The sequence below is a fragment of the Desmodus rotundus genome, chromosome 3 (genome assembly GCF_022682495.2).
Source record: "Desmodus rotundus isolate HL8 chromosome 3, HLdesRot8A.1, whole genome shotgun sequence".
In the NCBI taxonomy this organism is placed as follows: domain Eukaryota; kingdom Metazoa; phylum Chordata; class Mammalia; order Chiroptera; family Phyllostomidae; genus Desmodus; species Desmodus rotundus.
In genome coordinates this window covers 196,881,554-196,899,196 of record NC_071389.1, presented here as the reverse complement: position 1 = coordinate 196,899,196, position 17,643 = coordinate 196,881,554, and the positions used below count along the sequence as shown (strand labels likewise).

Genomic DNA, 17,643 nt, shown 5'->3' with positions numbered 1-17,643 from the left:
CCCCGCTGCCTGGCAGGGCAGGCCTGGCCCTGTGCCAGCTGCAACACGTGGAGCCACTGCACCAATCATCTGACGGAGAGCCTGTGCTGTTATCTAACTTTGCAAAGGGAAGTTCTCCCCCAGGCTGGGAGGCATGACCAGGGCCTGCCAGGTGAGAACAGGGAGCCGGCTCCATGCCCACAAGGGGCGTGCACCGCACAATCAGGCACACTCGACAGAGGAGCCCTGGCGCAGTCAAGAGCAGGGCCTGCTGTGGAAACCAGCTGGGGCTGGGACTTGAGACCCTGGCACTGCAAGCAGCTCAGCACAAAGGAAAAAACTCTGTGTTCATACATACAGGCACATGAAGGCACCTCATACAGTCACCTGCGGGCTTGTGAACCTCCAAGGGCTGTTTTCGTGCTGGTGCACATACCTTGCCAGGTACATGGGTGTGCATGGGGCATGCATAATTGGGGCTTTTACCATCTGCAGAGCCTGAAGTCTGTTCTCTCTCTCTCTCTTTTTAAAGATTTTATTAAAGGTTTTATTTATTTGTTTTTAGAGAGGAGGAGGGAGAAAAAGAGGGAGAGAAACATCGATGTGCAGTTCCCAATCATGCACCTCGACTGGGAATCGAACCAGCAACCATCCTCCCACTCCAGGTTTGCAGGCCTGTGCTCAATCCACTGAGCCACACCAGCCTAGGGTAAAAGTCTGTTCTCTTAAGGGAAGTGACAAAACCTGCAGCCTGGGGTTCCTTTGGTCTTCCCGAGAGGGAAGAAGTGGTGGGTGCCAGCAGGCAGGTGCTGGGAGGCCAGGCAGAGTAGGCACTACTGAATGGGGCCAGCTCTGCGACCTGCCGCAGGCTTGTCCTGGATGATGTCCTGTTTCCCAGGCCATCCCGGGGACCTTGGTGAATACTGGCCTCTATGGTTCCCAGGCCACCAGAATGTGTGGTTGAAGCCAAGGCTCCGTATGTCACCTTCCTCTGAAGACCAGCATCAGACTCGCCCAGCGGGTTGTCAGCTGTCAATCATGCCACGCACTGATGTGGGATCTTGAACCAGCTGTGCAGATCTTCTGGATCTCTGGTCCAAAACTGCTGAACGGTGTGACAGCCTTCAGCTCTGGTTCTGTGTCTCTGACACTCCTGGTTGGATGCAGTAAGCAGTCGCTTCCTTTGCTGTAGCAGATTTCTATGCAGTCCTTCGCTGCTCTCCAAATTCCCGTTTTTGCATAGAATCAAACATATGCCAGGAACCTCTCTGGCATCTTCTGAATGAACCTCTCTGCCCTCACCTTGTCTTCTAATTACCCTCTTTCCCTCCCTAGTGGCCCTCCCTTCCTCCCAAAGCCATGTTCTTTTCCCAAATTAAAATTAATTTCAATTTTTGAATACAGAAAAACAGTATATGGCTCAAAGCTCAAAAATTTTGAAAAAGGCATCCTTTAGAAATGTCACTTCTAAGCCCTGGCTAGGCAGCTCAGCTGGTTAGAGCATCATCCCAATATGCCAAGGTTGCGGGTTTGATCCCTGGTCAGGGAGCATACAAGAATCAACCAATGAATGCATAAATAAGTAGAACAACAAATGGATATTTCTCTCTCCTTCCCTCTCTAAAATCAATGAAAAACAATTTTAAAAAGAAGTACATATGCAATGAAATCTCCTTTTTTAAAAATGAGATTTTGTATTTATCCTTCCAGCACCCTTTGCCTCTGTGATCCCGGGCAAGTGAGGATGTGGTGGGCCTGGTCTGCAGGCTGCCTAGATTTGCAGGCTGGGGTGACCGAGGCTGAGCTGGTACCGTAACCATTCCTTGGCCCAAGAACCCTGTCATGTGCCAGCTCGGCTTACCACAAAGGTGGAGTGGGTGGGTGCCCACAGGTTTCAGAGGCGATAGGGAGTACCCTACATGACTCAAAAAAAATGCCCACCAGCTTCATGACATTCCATCCTTGAAGATTTGTTCCTGCGAGTCCTCTGCAGGCCCCTTTCAGTGTGTGAATGTACTAAGCTTCTAGGACCAGGAACGAGTGCTTACGGCATACCTGGCACAGCCTAGATCTTGGGAGGAATTCAAAGTTAAATAACAAACCCAGCCAGGCAAGTTCGCTGCCTTTAAAGAATTTTCATGTCCCGAGTCAGTCCACCTGGCACCCCTACTCTGCACCCAGGGTGTCCAGACAGCGGCATCACCTATGGTCACAGAGGGGCCACATCAGCAGGTTGCTAGGTCAAGATGCCAGGGAGGGAAGTGGGAGAGGAGAGGCCATGTAAAAGCCTGGGGACATTCAGAGGGGCCACCTAGCAGGCACGTTGGGATTGTCTGCACTTCTTGGGTTTCCTGGCTTGGAGCTCTCACTATAGATGGCTCCCCTGGTTGGTTGCTTATTATACTCTTTATGTTTTGAGTTGCAGGGAGGTCCTGATATAGGCTCAAGATTTCTCCAGCCCGAGGATGGGTCTGCACTTTTTCTCTGGGAGCAGTACCTTGTGACGCCACTTTGGTTTTTTTCAGTGTGCGGCCAAGGATGCTGAGAACCCAGGCGTCAGTGCTGAAGGAACCTTTGCCCGTCAGCCAAGTGGTTCTTTTTCTGCCGCCTTTCTGAGGTTCCTTGGAATCTTCACTGAATGTGCAGGGTTATTGTGGAGAATAGACATGCTGCACCCAGTGCCTGGCACACAGAAGGTCCCCAATCAAGTTAGCGGCTGCTTACTCATCTGGTCACTCATCAAGCCTCTCAGCCCCTACTGTGTAGCAAGCCCAAATGATTCCATCCTTGGGGAAGTTACAGGTCTTGGACCTCTGCTCCTGGGGCCACTGTGCTGTAGTTTAAAGCTGTCTGGAGAGCTTGCTCATGAACACATGCAGCCCCTCCATTACCTGCAACCACACACAATGCAAGATTTGAAAAAGTGCCTCTGGCCCTGGCTGGTGCAGCTCAGGGGACTGAGTGCTGGCCCACAAACTGAAAGGTAGCCCAGGTCAATTCCTAGTCAGGGCACATGCCTGGGTTGTGGGGCCAGGTCCCCAGTTGGGGGAATGTGAGAGGCAACCAGTCAATACATCTCTTGTAAATTGATGTTTCTCTCCTTCTCTTTCTCCCTCCCTTCCCCTCTCTCTAAAAGTAAATAAAACCTTTAAAAAAAGAAAATGTACCTCCAGCAGATACAGATGTCCCTCATTAAGAACTCCTGACCTCTAATATACTGTTCTGTTAATGATGGGGAAGCCCATGTGACTTGGATCTCCCTGGGCCCAGAAGAGTCTGGGTTGCAGTCAAGATCATATTCTGAAGCATATGACGCGGCCCCTCACCGCTCTGGAAGAGCCACACACAGATAGTGCACAGAGCCAGCCCTTCAGGATGCGCCCATGGTGCAAGCAGGGAGGAGTGGGTGCTGCTGGACAGCCCTCTTGGAGGGCTGCGAGCAGGCAGGCTGCAGAAGAGCCAGCAGAGGGTGGTACTGGGGTCACTTGAGCAGAGCACAGCTTGTCCCTGTCAGCCGAGGTGCTGCCTGAGCCAGGGTCAGCTGAGTTGCCCTGTTTACATAGGGAACCAGACCTGCCCCTCACCCCTTGGAATGTCTGCTTAGAAGCATTCCCAGCGCCAGCCAGTTCTGCCTCACGAGTATGGAGCAGCCCAGGCCCTGGGCACAAGTGACAGGCAGGGAGGAACAGGAGCGACACCTTGGGGACAGAGGTCAAAATGCACATTTATTTTCTAGAACAAAGGCTAAGAGAAGCAAGTTTCTTTCATTTTATTTTAAGAAGGACAAAAATTGTTATTAAAACATCTACATTATTATCAAGATACTAGACCTTATGAGTATTTAATATTAAAGTGTGGTATTCTTAAATTTTTAATACACAGACATTTTAAAAGGACCACTAAATTGATTCCTGCCCAGCTGAGAAATGCAGCACCCCCTTTGCCCCACCCAAAGGGACGCTCGCATCAAGGGCGCCTGTCCCTCATCACCATGTTCACCGTGACGTCTTGACCCTGCCTGATGGCAGTGGGCACAGGCCCCTGGTTCAACTCTCCCAGCCTCCCCGTCAGGGTCACAACTGAAATAGTACCCTCACCACTCAGAGACTACTCCTGTCTCCCTCCCCGCCACCTCCCTCCCTGCCTCTTGCTCAGGGATGCAGCTCTGGCCAGGCCAGGAAGGCCCAGATCCCAAGGGCCCCTGGATGGGTAACAGGTTGAAGAAGAAAAATCTGGACCCTAACTCTGTTCCCCTGGGTGGGAGACAACACCGATCATTTTCTGTTCTTGAGCACTCCTGCTCTCTCCTCACTGGCTGCGGTCTAAGAGCTGCCTCACAGAGGTAGGCCCAGGCAGGGCCGCTCCTGCCCCAGTCACCTCTGACCACGGCTCTAGTCCCTGAATCCTCAAAAATGGCTGGATGACCCTGAAAACCTTTCCAAATTACATCAGGATGGCTGCATTTTCTGACCAAATTCTTTATCTTTAGCCCTCATTAGAAGTGATTCGTTGGATACCACACACATATATAATATTATATAGAGCGATATATTTAATACCTGTGTATATATGTATCACAGGGGCGACATATATACACACTAAAAACAAGGCTGGTGACAACAGACTGCAACACCACGAATCAGGGAAAACAAATGTCATTGACATTCATGGCCACGCCCCCACCTTGGGTGTGGTCTCTCCCCTACTCCAGCTCCACCAGCACCCACACTCTGCAGTGCTGGCCTGCTGGGGGAAGGGGCGGGGAGGAAGGGATGCATGCCACGGTTACTGGGGAGAAGTTGGGCAGTGGCGGCAAGAGGAACAGGGTTCTCTGCGGCCTGGGGTGCCCGTCATCCTATCATCGCACACTATCAATCCTTGCTTGAGAAATACGGGGTACTCTATACTCTCCATCTCACCCCCGACTCCAGCCTTGGCCCCTGGCTCTTTTCGGGGGGGCCCCACTTCTTGTGCCAATGGTGTGGGGCATTCTGGAATGTCTAGGGAACCAGGAGAGGCTGGATCTGCCCACAGGGGGTGGGATAGAGAGGAAGGGGTGCACACAGACATTAAACGAGGGGGACAAGAGAGGGGCTTGGTGGGGGGGCAGGGGCTGGGGGGGTCAGTTGGGGTCCTAGGCAGCTGGCAGGGCTGGGGAGCAGGGGGGAGGGGCCGGGACAGATGGTCATAATTTTATTTCTGGGTCTAGGGGAGAAGGGGGAAGAGGACCATGCTGGGTCCCCAAGAAAGAGGGGTTATGTCTGGTCCTGGAGTGGCCCATGGTGCCCAGAGTCACATCTCCCTTCTCTCCACCTCTCCCTCACCCCAATACCTGATGCAGAACCTGAGCCCATGGGTGCCCTGCCCATTCCCACCTCTCCCTACTACCTGTCCCTGAGCGGTGTGGGAAAGTTTCTTTGCTGCTACACTCCCCACAACCATCCTCAGGAGGGGACTTCCCCTCCACATTGCTGACAAGACTAGCCCTCCGAGCCCCCCTTCCCCAGCCCCTGGGTGGGGTTGCCTGGGACCCCAGCTGCACACTGAGTCAGAGGCTGTCTGTCACACTCCTACCGAGAACCTGGAAGCTCCAGCTAATGACAAGCCCTGAGTCTTCTGACTAGTTTGCACCCCAGTTCTACCTCGTGCCGTGGGAGGGAGACCCTGGACAGATAACTCCTCTCTTTCAGGCCTCAGTTTTCCTATCTGCAAAACAGGGGTTTGGGCTGGGCCATCGCCAAAGGCTTTGAGGATCTAAACAATCTACATTCAATGGCTCAGGAGCGAGAGGGGTTGGGCTGGTAGCCTCCCTAGAGAGCCAGACTCCAGAGATCACTAGTCCAGCCCCTCCCATTCTTCCAACCAGAGGGAATACTGAGGCCCCAGAGGGTAAGTGGCCAGTACAGTGTCTCAGCCCCGTCCTGGGGCTGCATGTTAAAGCTAAGTGGGGCTTCCTGCCCTCTGTTGTATCCTGACCTGCCCCCAGAGAGGTGGGGGTGGAATGAAGGTGGGGCAGGGAGAAGGACCCTCCTGCTGCAGATTCAAGTATGGACCCCAGGCTCTTCGGCCCTGAGCTTTGGGCCCCCTTCAGGAGCAGACAGAAGTTAAAGCTGTAGCTGAAGCTGGAGGAGTCGGCCAGACCCCTCTCCCCCCAACCAGGAGGGCTGGGAGTGGGAGAAGCCCTGCCCAGGGTTTCGGCGGCATGAGGACCCTGGGACCACTTGTGGCCGCAGCACGTGCACTGACTGGGCTTGCGCACTGGGTGGTGGGGGCAGATGGCATGGGTGAGGCCTCTGGGGCCGGGGGCTGCCTGGTAAGGGCAGCCCCCACCCCCAGCCCTGGCCTGCTCTGGCCCTTCTACCAGGCCCTCTGTCCCCACCCCCACCCCTGACCCTAGGACTTCACCCACGACCAAGACCAGGTCCTACTCCCCAGTGACAGTGGCAGTAGCAGGAGCTTCTGGGGCGGCACCAGCGGTGTTGCCATCCTCTTGCAGCAGGAAGTTGTATTTGCCAAAGTCGTCGTCCCGGGGGCACAGAAGCATGTCCTTGCGGGCCTTGGCCAGCTTCTGCTTCAGCACCTCACGCCGGTCCAGCCACTCGTTGAGCTCCTCCTGTCCATGAGCGCAGCGGCACTTGTCCCCGTCGGGGCAGCCCTTGCCCTTCTGGAGCCTGTGGGCAGCAAAGGGCTCACTGCCCAAGCCCTGTGCCCTTTCTGACATGGGCTGCTGGACCAAGGGCCAGCAGCTTAACCTCCCCCAAGACAAGCCTCTCCCCGGGCAGCTTCAGTCAGGCTGCAGCTGGCATGTCCCAGCCTTCTCTAGGATCTGATCCAGAGATGCAGAGTAGGGGTCTGGCCAGGCCCCACCCCACCCCTCCGGCCCAGTCCTGCTGGCCAGGGCTTCCACCTCCCCGGGCCCACCGCTGTCCACCCACGGCACCGCCCTCCTCGCCAGCACCTGTCGCACAGCCGGAACTCGCCCATGGGGAAGCGGTAGGCCCAGCCGCTGGCGTCACTGTCGGATGTGAAGACCTTCTCCTTGTGCTTCTCCGACTGGATGTGCTGCTGCCACTGCTTCTTGCTGTTGCTGTTCTTGCCGCAGAGCCAGCAGTGGTAGCCCATCTGGGGGCACAGCCTCCGTGGGTGCCCACTCCTCACACCTCTGCCCGGAGGCTGAGCCCCTCCCCGCGGGCTGCCCCCAGTCAGGCTTAGAGCAGGGCGCCAAGCACGCATGAGGCATTACCATGATGTCGGCGTAGTCGGTGGGCATCTGGATCTGCTTCTCCCCTTCCCGGGAACTGATTGGGGTCCCTTCCCCTGGCTTCCCTGGGTTGTGTTTCTTTAGCCACATGTCATAGGTCTGCTGCATGTCCAGGACTGGTGGGAAAGAGGGGACAGAGTGCATGGTGAAGGGATGCTCCAGCCATTCTGCCCCATGGCCCCCGCTGGGCTAGAACACTGGGGGGCGGCTCACACCCTGCCACTGGGCCACCCGGTCAACCCCAGAAGACCAGAAGGCGTGGTCTGGTGTGCCTGGAGAAGTGACTGGTGGCAAAGGTGCTCTTGGGCCTGCGGAAGAGTTGGGGTGTCCAGCAATGAGGGGACACAGGGCCCACTCACTCTTGTTCTCCTTCATGAACGTCCACATGTCCCTCTCCTCTGGGCTGTGTGCGAAAGAGCAGTTCCCCACATACTGGCACTTGCGGCCGTTCTGTGCGTGGATGCAGAGCTGTGGGGCAGGCAAGGGGAAAGCGTGCTGAGTCCCACTGGATTGTGTCACAGTCCCAGCTGGGGGGTGAGCCCTCCGGGGGCTCCACAGTCCCCCCACATGAGGTAAGACTGCCACCCTGTCACGCCTCTCCCCTGGCACTCACATCGTATTGCTGTGGGAAGTTGCGAATGGATGGCAGTGGCCTCACCGACACCCACTTTCTCTTGGCCTTGGACATCACGAGAAGGACCCGTCGCTCCTTGGTCCAGCTGCAGGGCAGAGCGGGGGTGGGGGGGCAGTTGGGGCGGGCTTGGGCGGAGTCTCAGGCTGTGCGACCTCCACAGAGTGCCACAGCCTCCTCACCCAGAGCTCAGGCACCACCCCCCTCCCTGCCAGCTCACGCCCCGCTCACCAGTGCTGGGCCTTGGCACTGCAGTACTTGAGGTCTTTGTCAGGCTCCACCACCTGCCCATTCCTCCAGCACTGGCCACACACAAACTTCATCTGCAGGTCAAAGGTGCTGGGCCCGTGTGTCCGCGGGGCACCCTGTGGGCAGAGTGGCAGGTGACATCACAAGCACTGGGGCTGAGGCCCTGGGGTCCATCATGAAGGTGGCCTCTGGGAGCATTAGGGCTGCCCAGAGCCTTGGAATGGGCCACTCCATCACCCCTTCCTGGCGGGATGTAACCCCCACAACTCCAGGAACGAGGCGGGGGACGCGGCTCCTGATTCCCAATCCAGCGCTCTCCACCGTAGCTGACCAGTCCACACAGGCCTGCTCTGCAGAGGCGCTGGCATTTCTCTGGGCACAGCAGTGACCTCACACCTCCCTGCCTTTGCACATGTGGTGCCCTCCTCCTGGAATGCCCTTTCTCCATTCCTCACCAGGTTTGTTCTAGAAATCTTCAAAACTCAGCTTGACCACCTCTTTCAGGAAGCCTTCCTAGAGCTCTCCAAAGTGGCAGCTGCCCATCCTCTGGGCTCCCGCAGTACCTAAACTTGGGTGACGAATCTCGTTATGAGGGCCAGGCCCGATGGAGAGCACGGCCCAGAGGGTGGGAAGCCACCTGCAGCAAGTGGGGACGGAGGGGCCTGCGATGGGCAGTGGGACAGACTCCGGGGCAGCCCTGGACTCTCTAAGGCCCTGCCATGTTCACTCCCCGTCCTCTGCCCCAGCCTCTTCTCTGCCCCAGGAAGCCCTGCTCTTCTGCACCCCTGTGTCAGCGGGAGGCAAGAGGTGAGAAAAGTGCCTACCCAGCCTGGTCTCCTGCAACCCAGTTGTCCCTCCTGTGAGCCAGAGCCTCCCCACGCTCCCTGGAGACTCAGATAGGGGCCACCCCTCCAGGCAGCACTGTCTCCTCCAGGCTGGCAGGTGCGTGTCCCCTGCCATGGGTACATCCGTGTCCCCAGCACTGCCCAGCCCAGTCCAAGGGCTCTATCCTTGTTGTGTTGACTCCTGGCCCGGTGCTGGGAGACTGCAGCCTGGCTCGGCCCCAGGATAACATACTTCATTGCAATGGTGAGGTAAAACCACGCCTTTATCACTGGGACTCAGCCTGTGCTAGAGGCTCTTTGCTGTAGCCCTGGGGGGTAGATGGGGCATTCCCATCTGACAGGGCAGAAGCAGAGGCTCCAGGAGGTTACTAACCCACCCTCAGGTAAACAGCCTGAGGACAGCGACCTGGTGTGAGGTGGGTGCTCATGCTTCTTTGAGGGATGGCAGAGATGCTTTACCCTGGCATCTCATACTTGGCTCCACCCTGTGATGGCAAGCAAGCAAAATGCCCACGCCTGGGTCACGGCCAGACATGGCACAGAAGCTCTGTTCCGGAGCCAGGTCTGAGGGTAGCATCTTAGGGGGGAGGGTGGGGCCTGGCAGCAAGAGGGGGTTGAAACCTGTCGTGGACCCCTTGGGCAGCTAGGCCTGCCCCCATTCCTAGGGACCCTGGCAGCAGCCCTGGGCAGGATGAAGGGGGTCAGAGGGGTGGGAGGTGGCGAGGGCTCTGTTCTCTCTTTAAAAGACAAGGCTGTAGGTCTCACCTTGGCTGCTCACTGGTGCCCAGCTAGGATCCCACCCAGAAGCAAAAGTAAACCACATGGGAAATGGAAGAAGGGAGAGAAGATGGGAAGAAGGGAGAGAGAAGGCAGCAAGATGGGAGAGAAAGAGAAAGGACCAGAAACAAGGGGGCTAGAGGGAGGGGGAAGGCCTGAGGGCACCGGGCAGCCCTGCTGACTGGCCAGCTGACCTGCTCCCTGGCTCAGTGCCCACCCAGGCTGGTCTTAGGGTTGTCCCTCCTGTGTGGATGGCACAGAGGCGCCATATCACAGTCACCATCTTCTGAGCCCTGAGGCCACCCCTTCTGCCCCACTCTCATCTAAATTCCAGTGAGACATACCTGCTGGGGCACATGTGAGGGTCAGGGGTGGCACAGGGCCAGTGCAGAGCAGGAACTCAGCACGCTGCAGCGTTGTCAGCTCCTGTGAGCCTCACACAGACCTTGGGAGATGCCAGGCAGGACTAGGGTCCCATTTTATGGATGAGGAACCCTCAGAGGTGAAGGGCATGGGACAGGCTGGGAGAGGGCAGAGCGAGCTCCAGACAAGGCGTCAGAGAACCTGGGATTTACTTCACTAAGCGTGAATCCCAGGGCAGGTCTGAGAATGATCAGAGCCTCCCTTTCCCCATCTGCAAATGCCACAATGCAGCAGCTCAATCTTCAGGACCAGGGTGAGGATTAGGAGGGACGGGGTGGCAGAGGGGGGACACAATAGGTAGATGAAAGTTTGAGGAACACCAGGATATTTATATGATCTCGAGTATCTCCCTGGAAGGTGCTTATTAATTACAAAGGGGAAACAACTTCACAGAGGAGGCACGTTATGTCAAGCTATTCAGTTATCATCAGAAAAAGCCGAGTTGGGTGATGTGCCTCCCAGTGAGAGACCCGGGAAGGGCACTGCATCATCCTGAGGTTTGAGGAACCACTGGATGATGCCAGACGGACGGGCCCTTTACAAAGCAAGCGGCTCTGCACAAACATCAAGGCACAGACCAAGGAGCGGCTCTGGACCGAAGGAGCCTGATGAGACATGAGGGGAGCGAGTGCCGTGTGTTACTCGGGGTTTGGGGACGACCTGTGAAATCTGAGTAACAGTGCATCGGAATCTGAAACGTCACACCAGTGTTCACTTCGTGATGTTGATAAAGGTCCTGTAGTTAATACGTAAGAGAGCGTCTTGATTTTTAGGAAATTCACACGGAAGTATTTAGGGGTGATGGGGCATCATGCCTGCAGATTATTCTCAAATGGTTAGAAAAAGATGTGTTCGTTCCTATATATGAGTATGTTAGGTACACACACACAGGACAAAATGAGTGTGGGATGTGGTAAAATGGTAACATTTGGGGGAATCCAAAAATGGGTATGTACAAATTGTTTGCACCATTCTTACAATTTTCTGGTAAATCTGAAATTATGTCCAAGTAAAGGGGTGAGGCCTGACCCCACCCCCAAAGCCGACCTGGGGCCTTACCAAGCTGCTGCTGGCCTTCCCTGCGTGGGCCTCCATCTGCTGCCAGTATTTCTTAGATTCCTGGACAATGTCTTCGTGGGTCATGCCTGGGGGAGGGGCGGAAGCAGATATGGGTGTCCCTGAAAGAGCTCATCCAGGAGAGGCGGGGATCTGAGTCCGAGCAGGGTGGTGGAGCCCAGGCCCAGGTGGAGGAGCCCCTCCCCAGTTGGGCCTGATCCCGAAAGAGGCGGGTGCGGGGAAAGTGCTCGTTGTCTGGGCCTATTTGTTCATCTGGGACTGGGACAGCGGCTTGCTCCAAAATTGGGAAAATGCAGGAGAAATATGCTGGCTCTGCAGTGTGGCATGGTAACTCCACGATCCTATGCCACTGTCCCTGCCTCTTGGGCCAGCTGCTCAGCACCCTTCCTTGACTCCCGTTTCACTCAGTGGGGCCTCAAGACTGACCCTTGTGGGGCAGCCTCTAGCCCTCTAGTTCTTAGGGCTCCGTGCCTGGCCCGGCCCCGTTCACCAGCTGAGGGGCCACATCTCTTTACTGCCAGTCAGCACAGTGTATGTGCCCGAGCCTGGGGCCCCAGACCCACCCACTCTCACTGTTGACACTGAGCCTGCCCGCAGGGCTACAGCTCGGAGCCTCTTCCACGAAGTTGCCTGCCAACCACCCCTCCTACCCACACCCCAGCCAGCCTTCTAGTCCCTTTTGCAGAACTGATTTCGCTTTTGACCTTGTCCTATGGATGCTGCTCCATGGTGGCCACTCATCATCAGCCATTAATTAGCTCTGGCCCAGCCACTGCGCCTGACATCCATTTTCTTGCTGACGATTCCCAAATGTGTATGTCCAGCCCAGACCTCTCCTATCAGCTTCCAGGTACCCACATCCAGCTGTCTGCTCAATGTCTCCACTTGAAGTCCAACAGGCAGCTAGAACTGCCCACATCCCACACCAGGCCCGGATGTGACCCCCGCATCGGCTCCTCCTACAGCCTCCCCTCCGCAGAACATGGCAACGCCATCCTCCCAGCTGCTCTGGTCAAACCCTTGGAGTGGGGAGAACAGACGCAATGCCCACTTGTCACACTGCCTGCCCTGCCCTCACTCACACATGCCGGTCCCCTGACAGCAAGGGCCTCCCTGGCTCTTGCTCAGTCCCTGACACAGAGCAGGGGCTCCGTGAGTCTGGGTTAGATGAGTGAGTGAGTGAGTGAATCAGTGAGTGAACCACTTTAAATCTCCTCAACTCTGACACAGATGATGATCGCCATTTCCCAGAGGCTCAGTGAGGGGCATGACCTCCTGACGACCATCCAGGGAGCCGAGGGAGCAGGAGCCTGGCTCTGCTGGCCTCTGCCTGCCCGCCCCACCCACCCCTAGCAGTGCCTGGAGAGGGAGAAACCCAGCACCCTCTCTGAGAGCAGGGCCTTCGTGATGTTTAGGAGGCACCGGCTCCTGCAGAGGCGGGCCTAAGTGACCACCCCGATCCCCCACCAACTGCCACTGGGCAGCCCTTACCTGAGTACTGCTGCAGCAGCCAGACTTTGAGCTCGATGAAGCTGTGGGCAAAGTGGCAGCTGTCTTCCCGCAGGCAGCCGTAGCGCACCTCATGGCGGCACACGTCGAACTGGAAGTGCTCCTGGAACTGGCGGATCTTGGAGTACTTGAGGGAGGTGGAGCGGACGATGTGCACCAGGCACCTGGAGGGCAGCAGGTGAGGGGGCACAATGCAGTCTGCAGCCCCCATTCCTGGTGGGGCCACTTCCCCTAGAGCCAGCAAGCCTGGTGGGGGTCCTATACTCGGACAGCCCCAGGGTATGGTCCCAGCTGTGCACCCCTCTCCCAGTCTCAACCTGGGGCAAGCTAAAGATGGGGCTGCCTGCAGGAGCAGGGCACCAGCTCCCATGTGCGACTTGAGGCTGGCAGGAGGGAGTGCCTGCGAGTGGGAGAAGAGGCATTTCCCTCAGGATCCCCAGCCGATGGTCCAGAGCTGGTCCTGCACTGAGGGACAATAATGGAGCAGCTCCTCCGGGCCAGGAATTTTAATTACCCTCTCAGCAACCTTAGGAGACTTGGGATGATCAACTGTATGTACCAAGGGTCACAGTGGCCAGAGGACATAGAGTAGGCCACTGACCAGGCTGGGACTTGGACCCAGGTCTGTCTGACTCCAGGGCCTGGGCTTTATCATCTCCACTGAGGTAGAGCCAAGGGCATCAGTGGGAGCAAAGGTGGGTGATTGATTCACCCAGCCCCTCCCACTCACCGTCCAACAATGATGTCAAGAGAGTGGAGGGCACCAGACAGGGGTCAGAGATGTGGCCTCCCACTTGCCCGATGAGGAAGTCCTTACCTCCAAGCCTCAGCGTCCTCACCTGTACAACAGGCAGTAACTCTGTCCTCACAGGACTACAGGGACCTTTACGATACCCAAGAGGGTGCTTGGGGCGCAGATGCTCAAGAAGGGTGGTTCTGTCTGTCCTTTCCAGGTGGATGCTAGATCTAAGTCCCAACTTCTGCCCCTGGCCTCGACATTCTCCATCCACCCTCTGGCCTCAGCTGCTATCCCCGCATCTGAGCTGCCCCAGGGGCCCTCTCCATGTGCCCCCACCCCTGGGCTGGGCTGCGGGTCCCACTCACTTGTTGTTATAGAAGCTATGCTTGGCAGCCAGGTTGGAGCAGACCGATGGAGAGTCCTTCGTGCCTTTGCTGATGATCCGGGGTTTACTGTCAAAGCAGATCTGCCCAGGAAAGGGGTGGGCTGGGACCTGGCATGGCCACCCGGGGTAGGGGGTGGACAGATGGGTCCCTACGAGACCTGCCCTGAATACCTGAGTCTGGGGAATGAGGAAGGGTGTCCCAGGGTCTCTGGCCCTTCGCTCTCTGGCTCTGACAGGTAACCAGGGCCTCGGCTCTCTTTGCTCCCACCCCTCATTGGGTTGGGGAATCATTGTGTCATGCCCAGGGCGGGGCATACTCCACGTCTCGGAGCGTGTCTCCACCTCCACACCATGAGGCGGCTAGAGAGGACCAGGGCTTTGGCGTGATAGCAGCCTCTGAGCAGAACTTTCTAACAGTCCAAGGACCTACTGATTCTAGCGTCAGGCCTCCAAAGTCCTCAGATTCCAGGGCTGACATTCCATGATGGATGGAGTATGCCAGGGAGTCCCCTCCCCAGCCCTGTCTGTGCCATTGACTGTGGAGGCAGCAGGTGGGTGGGGTGGGCAGGCAGGTACCTCGCAGAGGAAAGTGAAGATGCCCTGGTGCTCCTTAAGGAGCTTGGCGATGGTGAGGCTGCCGCGCTTGATGCCCCCCAGCGGGTCAAAGAGCAGGTCGCGGTTGAGGGTGCCCTTCCGCTCCTCGGTCCACACGTCGATCTCCTCCTGATGGTAGGCGAAGGTGCAGTTATCCCCGTACTTACAGTCCTGCTTGTTAATCATGTCTGCAAAGAGGCAACAGGACACACGTTCTGCCAGGCGGGATGGCAGCCCGCAGCACCCCCACAACCACCACCACCGTGGCCCAGGGAGGCCAGCACCCCCCCTCAGGGCTTGGGCTCATGTCCGACACCTGGTGTGGCGGGCACTTGGGGGGGGAGAGGGCATGGCAGAGCTCAGGGACAGCCCTTCCCAAGCCAGGCCCCCTCTCTGCTCTATACCTGAGTGGGCAGGGGGTGGGGATTTGCATCCTCATCTGCAAAGTTCAGCTATCACTGGGCCCCTCAGCCCGGAGTAGTGAGGATGCACGACAGTGGGCACAAAAGGTGACAACATAAAGCACTGAACAGTACTGTGACCGCCACAGACTGCTCTGTAGGCCGCAGAGGTGCTTGGTTGAAGAACAGAAGCGTGTAAGGTACATGACAACTGTCTGTTATGTTTCAACCAAACTGACATGAGGCGGAAGTGAGGGCAATGACGACAGAATAATTTTTAAAAGGTAAGATTTATCAATCCCTTACTATGTGCCCATCCTAAATGCTTTGCTAGCTCTCCATGAACTGTCTGACCCTCACACTCGAGAGCACAGGCCACCAGCTCGATGGTAACACCCTGAACATTCCACCTGTCTGCACAGCTGGCCCGAGTGGGAAATGTTCGTCGCGATGTGGGATTCATCCTTGATGGACCACACCTGCTCTCTCTACCTCTATCTACCTGTGATGAGCAGAGCATCAGCCTGGCATAAGAGGAGATGCCCCTGCCGTGGGCCACCCACCTTTGCACAGGTAGTAGGAGCCCACAAAGCTGGTCTTGGTGGGCCGGGGCCGGACCCGCTTCCAGGTCTGGTCCTCGGAGCTCCGTAGCCGGCCGAGCAGGGTGTCTCGCTTGCACTTATGCTCCAGGCCCTCGCGGTAGGTATAGTCGCCTGCCCGGGGGCCTGTGGGTACAGCGTGGACAGGGACTGTCATTCTGGAAGCAGAACTGGCGGGTGATGGCTGATGGGCCTAAGCAGTGGGAAGTGACTCCCATGCCTAAAAACTGACCTCCTTCACCTGGGCCTCCCGCCACAACCTCCCCTGCCCTAGGCTCTCTGGGGCCTGGCTGAGGGAGCCTGAATGTGTCAGGGTTTCCCTAGAACGAATCAAAAGACAGAGCCTGGCAGAGAGCAGACCTCCACAACGCCCTCCCTTTTGTTTTCCTGCCTGAAGGGCATCGCACGAATACATCCACCCTCCCCTGCTCCTTTTTCTCTTCTTGGTCCTCTCAAATCTGCTGACCAAGGGCCTCCCCCCACCAGACAATGGAGTGGCCCAGTCTCCTTAAAGAGACCAAGAGGAAATGGCCCTTGGGGGGACCTCATGTGATCTGGCTGCAGCGCCAGGGGTGTACCGGCTCCTGGGACCTTAGCTGGCTTCCTTAGTGCTGGAAGCAACGGGCACGTGGACCAGGGAGGCAGTCAAGGGAAAACTTCCTCATGGGCACAGCCATCCACAGCCATGGCATTCCGCTGTCCATCCCCAGAGGTGCATGGGCGCTCTGGTGGGGTGACTCTCAGGGGTGACATGTATGTGGGGGACGTATGGGGGAGGTCGTGCAAGGGTGGATGACAGCAACTGGATGGCCTCTAAGGTCTTGTGAACTCCAATGCACTTGAGATGGAGAATTCTAGACTGCTAGGATTTTTAACCCTGAGTCTTCAGAGTCTAGAATTCTGAGATTCTAGGCATGCTGAAAACTATCTACCAACCTTGGGCATCTATTCTGAACTGCTTCTACCATCTCCCTTGGATTTGGGGGCTAGGAGCTGAGGAAATACCTTTTCTAAACTCCTCGGCCACCTGGGTGCAGGGCAAGGTTTGAATTCACCCAGGGAGATGCACTTGAGGGTGGGGCATGGAGAGAGGGGCAGGCTGCTGCACTTCCTCTGGCAGAGGTGTGTTTGCAGTAGCCGCCAGAATCCGCATTCCGCAGCCAGGTGCCAGTTTCTGGGCTACAGGGTGGCCATGATACTCACCAGCAGTGCCAGCAGCGGCCCCTCCCTTCCAGCCCTTCTGAAAGCCCCCAACTCCCATATCATATCCCTGCCTGCTCGAAACCCCTGCGGGGCTCCTGTTCCCACACTCCTCTCTGACTGCTGCACGAGGAGTCTGTCACCCCGGGATTCTGCACTCCTGAAATTCCCAGCAGCCCTGGGCAGAGGGGAAGAGTATGAAGGTGCAACCTTACCTGTTTTGGGGTAGCAGAGCTGGCAGGCCTGCTTGAACTCATGGGTGGCAGCCAATGGGTTCTTGATGAGCAAGGCGGTGTTGGGCATGGAGGGCTCTGGCTGTGACAAGGGGAAGTTGGCCATCTCGGGTACTGGACGACAGCTGGAGCTACCAGGGCCAGCCTGGGCACCAGAGTGGGGGCTCTATGACCCTCCCACACCACCCAAGAGCAGAACTGTAGACCAAGACCCTCTTTCTTCCTCTACCCTCCCAGCTGGGGAGCTCCTTGTAACAAGATCCCAGAATCCAGAACATCAGGACTGAACCAGCATAGTGGGGATACACGGTAACAGTGACCTTGGCCTAGAACCTTTACTTGAGTAAAAGCCCAACATGAAAGTGGAGAAGTAGGAGTGGCCCCAAATGCACGTGCTGTCCCCCAACCTCTGTTTTCCAAGTCCCCAGAGCATCAACAGATGGGGAAGAAGGTGAGACTAGGAGAGGTTAGGTGACTTCGCTGGGTCCACCCAGCTAGTGTCCAGGCCGAGGTTTGAGTTCAGGCTGCCTAACTCCTGGTCAAGTGCTCTCCTACACCCAGAACCCAGCTGAGTCCCAAAACCAGGGCTGTTTACCAATCCCGGGGAAGTTACCTAGTCCCTCTGAGCCTTGATGTCCTCTTCTGTCACACCCCAGTGCCCTTTGCCCACCCTCCCAGCACACAGCTCAGCTGGGAAGTCTAGGAGAGACCATCTCTGGCCCGTCGGCTCTGAGGGGCCCC

At 56.9% G+C, this 17,643-nt stretch overlaps 1 protein-coding gene and 1 long non-coding RNA gene across 4 annotated transcripts in view; one reads left to right on the top strand and one right to left on the bottom strand.

The window, feature by feature from the left end:
• The first annotated feature begins 166 nt into the window (after positions 1–166).
• LOC128780355 (uncharacterized) lies at positions 167–3,549 on the top strand. The gene is made up of 3 exons (XR_008426290.1): positions 167–423; positions 545–688; positions 2,505–3,549. It is a non-coding gene; the product is annotated as an uncharacterized lncRNA (long non-coding RNA).
• A 183-nt stretch (positions 3,550–3,732) lies between these two features.
• The window catches only part of ZC3H7B (zinc finger CCCH-type containing 7B), a 39,608-nt gene continuing 25,697 nt past the window's right edge, over positions 3,733–17,643 (bottom strand). For 2 of the 3 annotated variants that reach the window (XM_053919620.1, XM_053919619.2), the window contains 12 exons: positions 16,885–17,047; positions 15,434–15,595; positions 14,452–14,657; positions 13,856–13,956; positions 12,734–12,915; positions 11,225–11,310; positions 8,103–8,236; positions 7,854–7,959; positions 7,600–7,708; positions 7,223–7,356; positions 6,938–7,101; positions 3,733–6,650 (listed from right to left, as the gene is read on the bottom strand). In XM_053919620.1, the coding sequence (XP_053775595.1) occupies positions 6,404–6,650; positions 6,938–7,101; positions 7,223–7,356; positions 7,600–7,708; positions 7,854–7,959; positions 8,103–8,236; positions 11,225–11,310; positions 12,734–12,915; positions 13,856–13,956; positions 14,452–14,657; positions 15,434–15,595; positions 16,885–17,047 (1,794 nt within the window). In that variant the 3' untranslated portion in view covers positions 3,733–6,403. The remainder of the gene's footprint in view (positions 6,651–6,937; positions 7,102–7,222; positions 7,357–7,599; positions 7,709–7,853; positions 7,960–8,102; positions 8,237–11,224; positions 11,311–12,733; positions 12,916–13,855; positions 13,957–14,451; positions 14,658–15,433; positions 15,596–16,884; positions 17,048–17,643) is intronic. The other variant, XM_053919621.1, reaches the window with a different exon arrangement.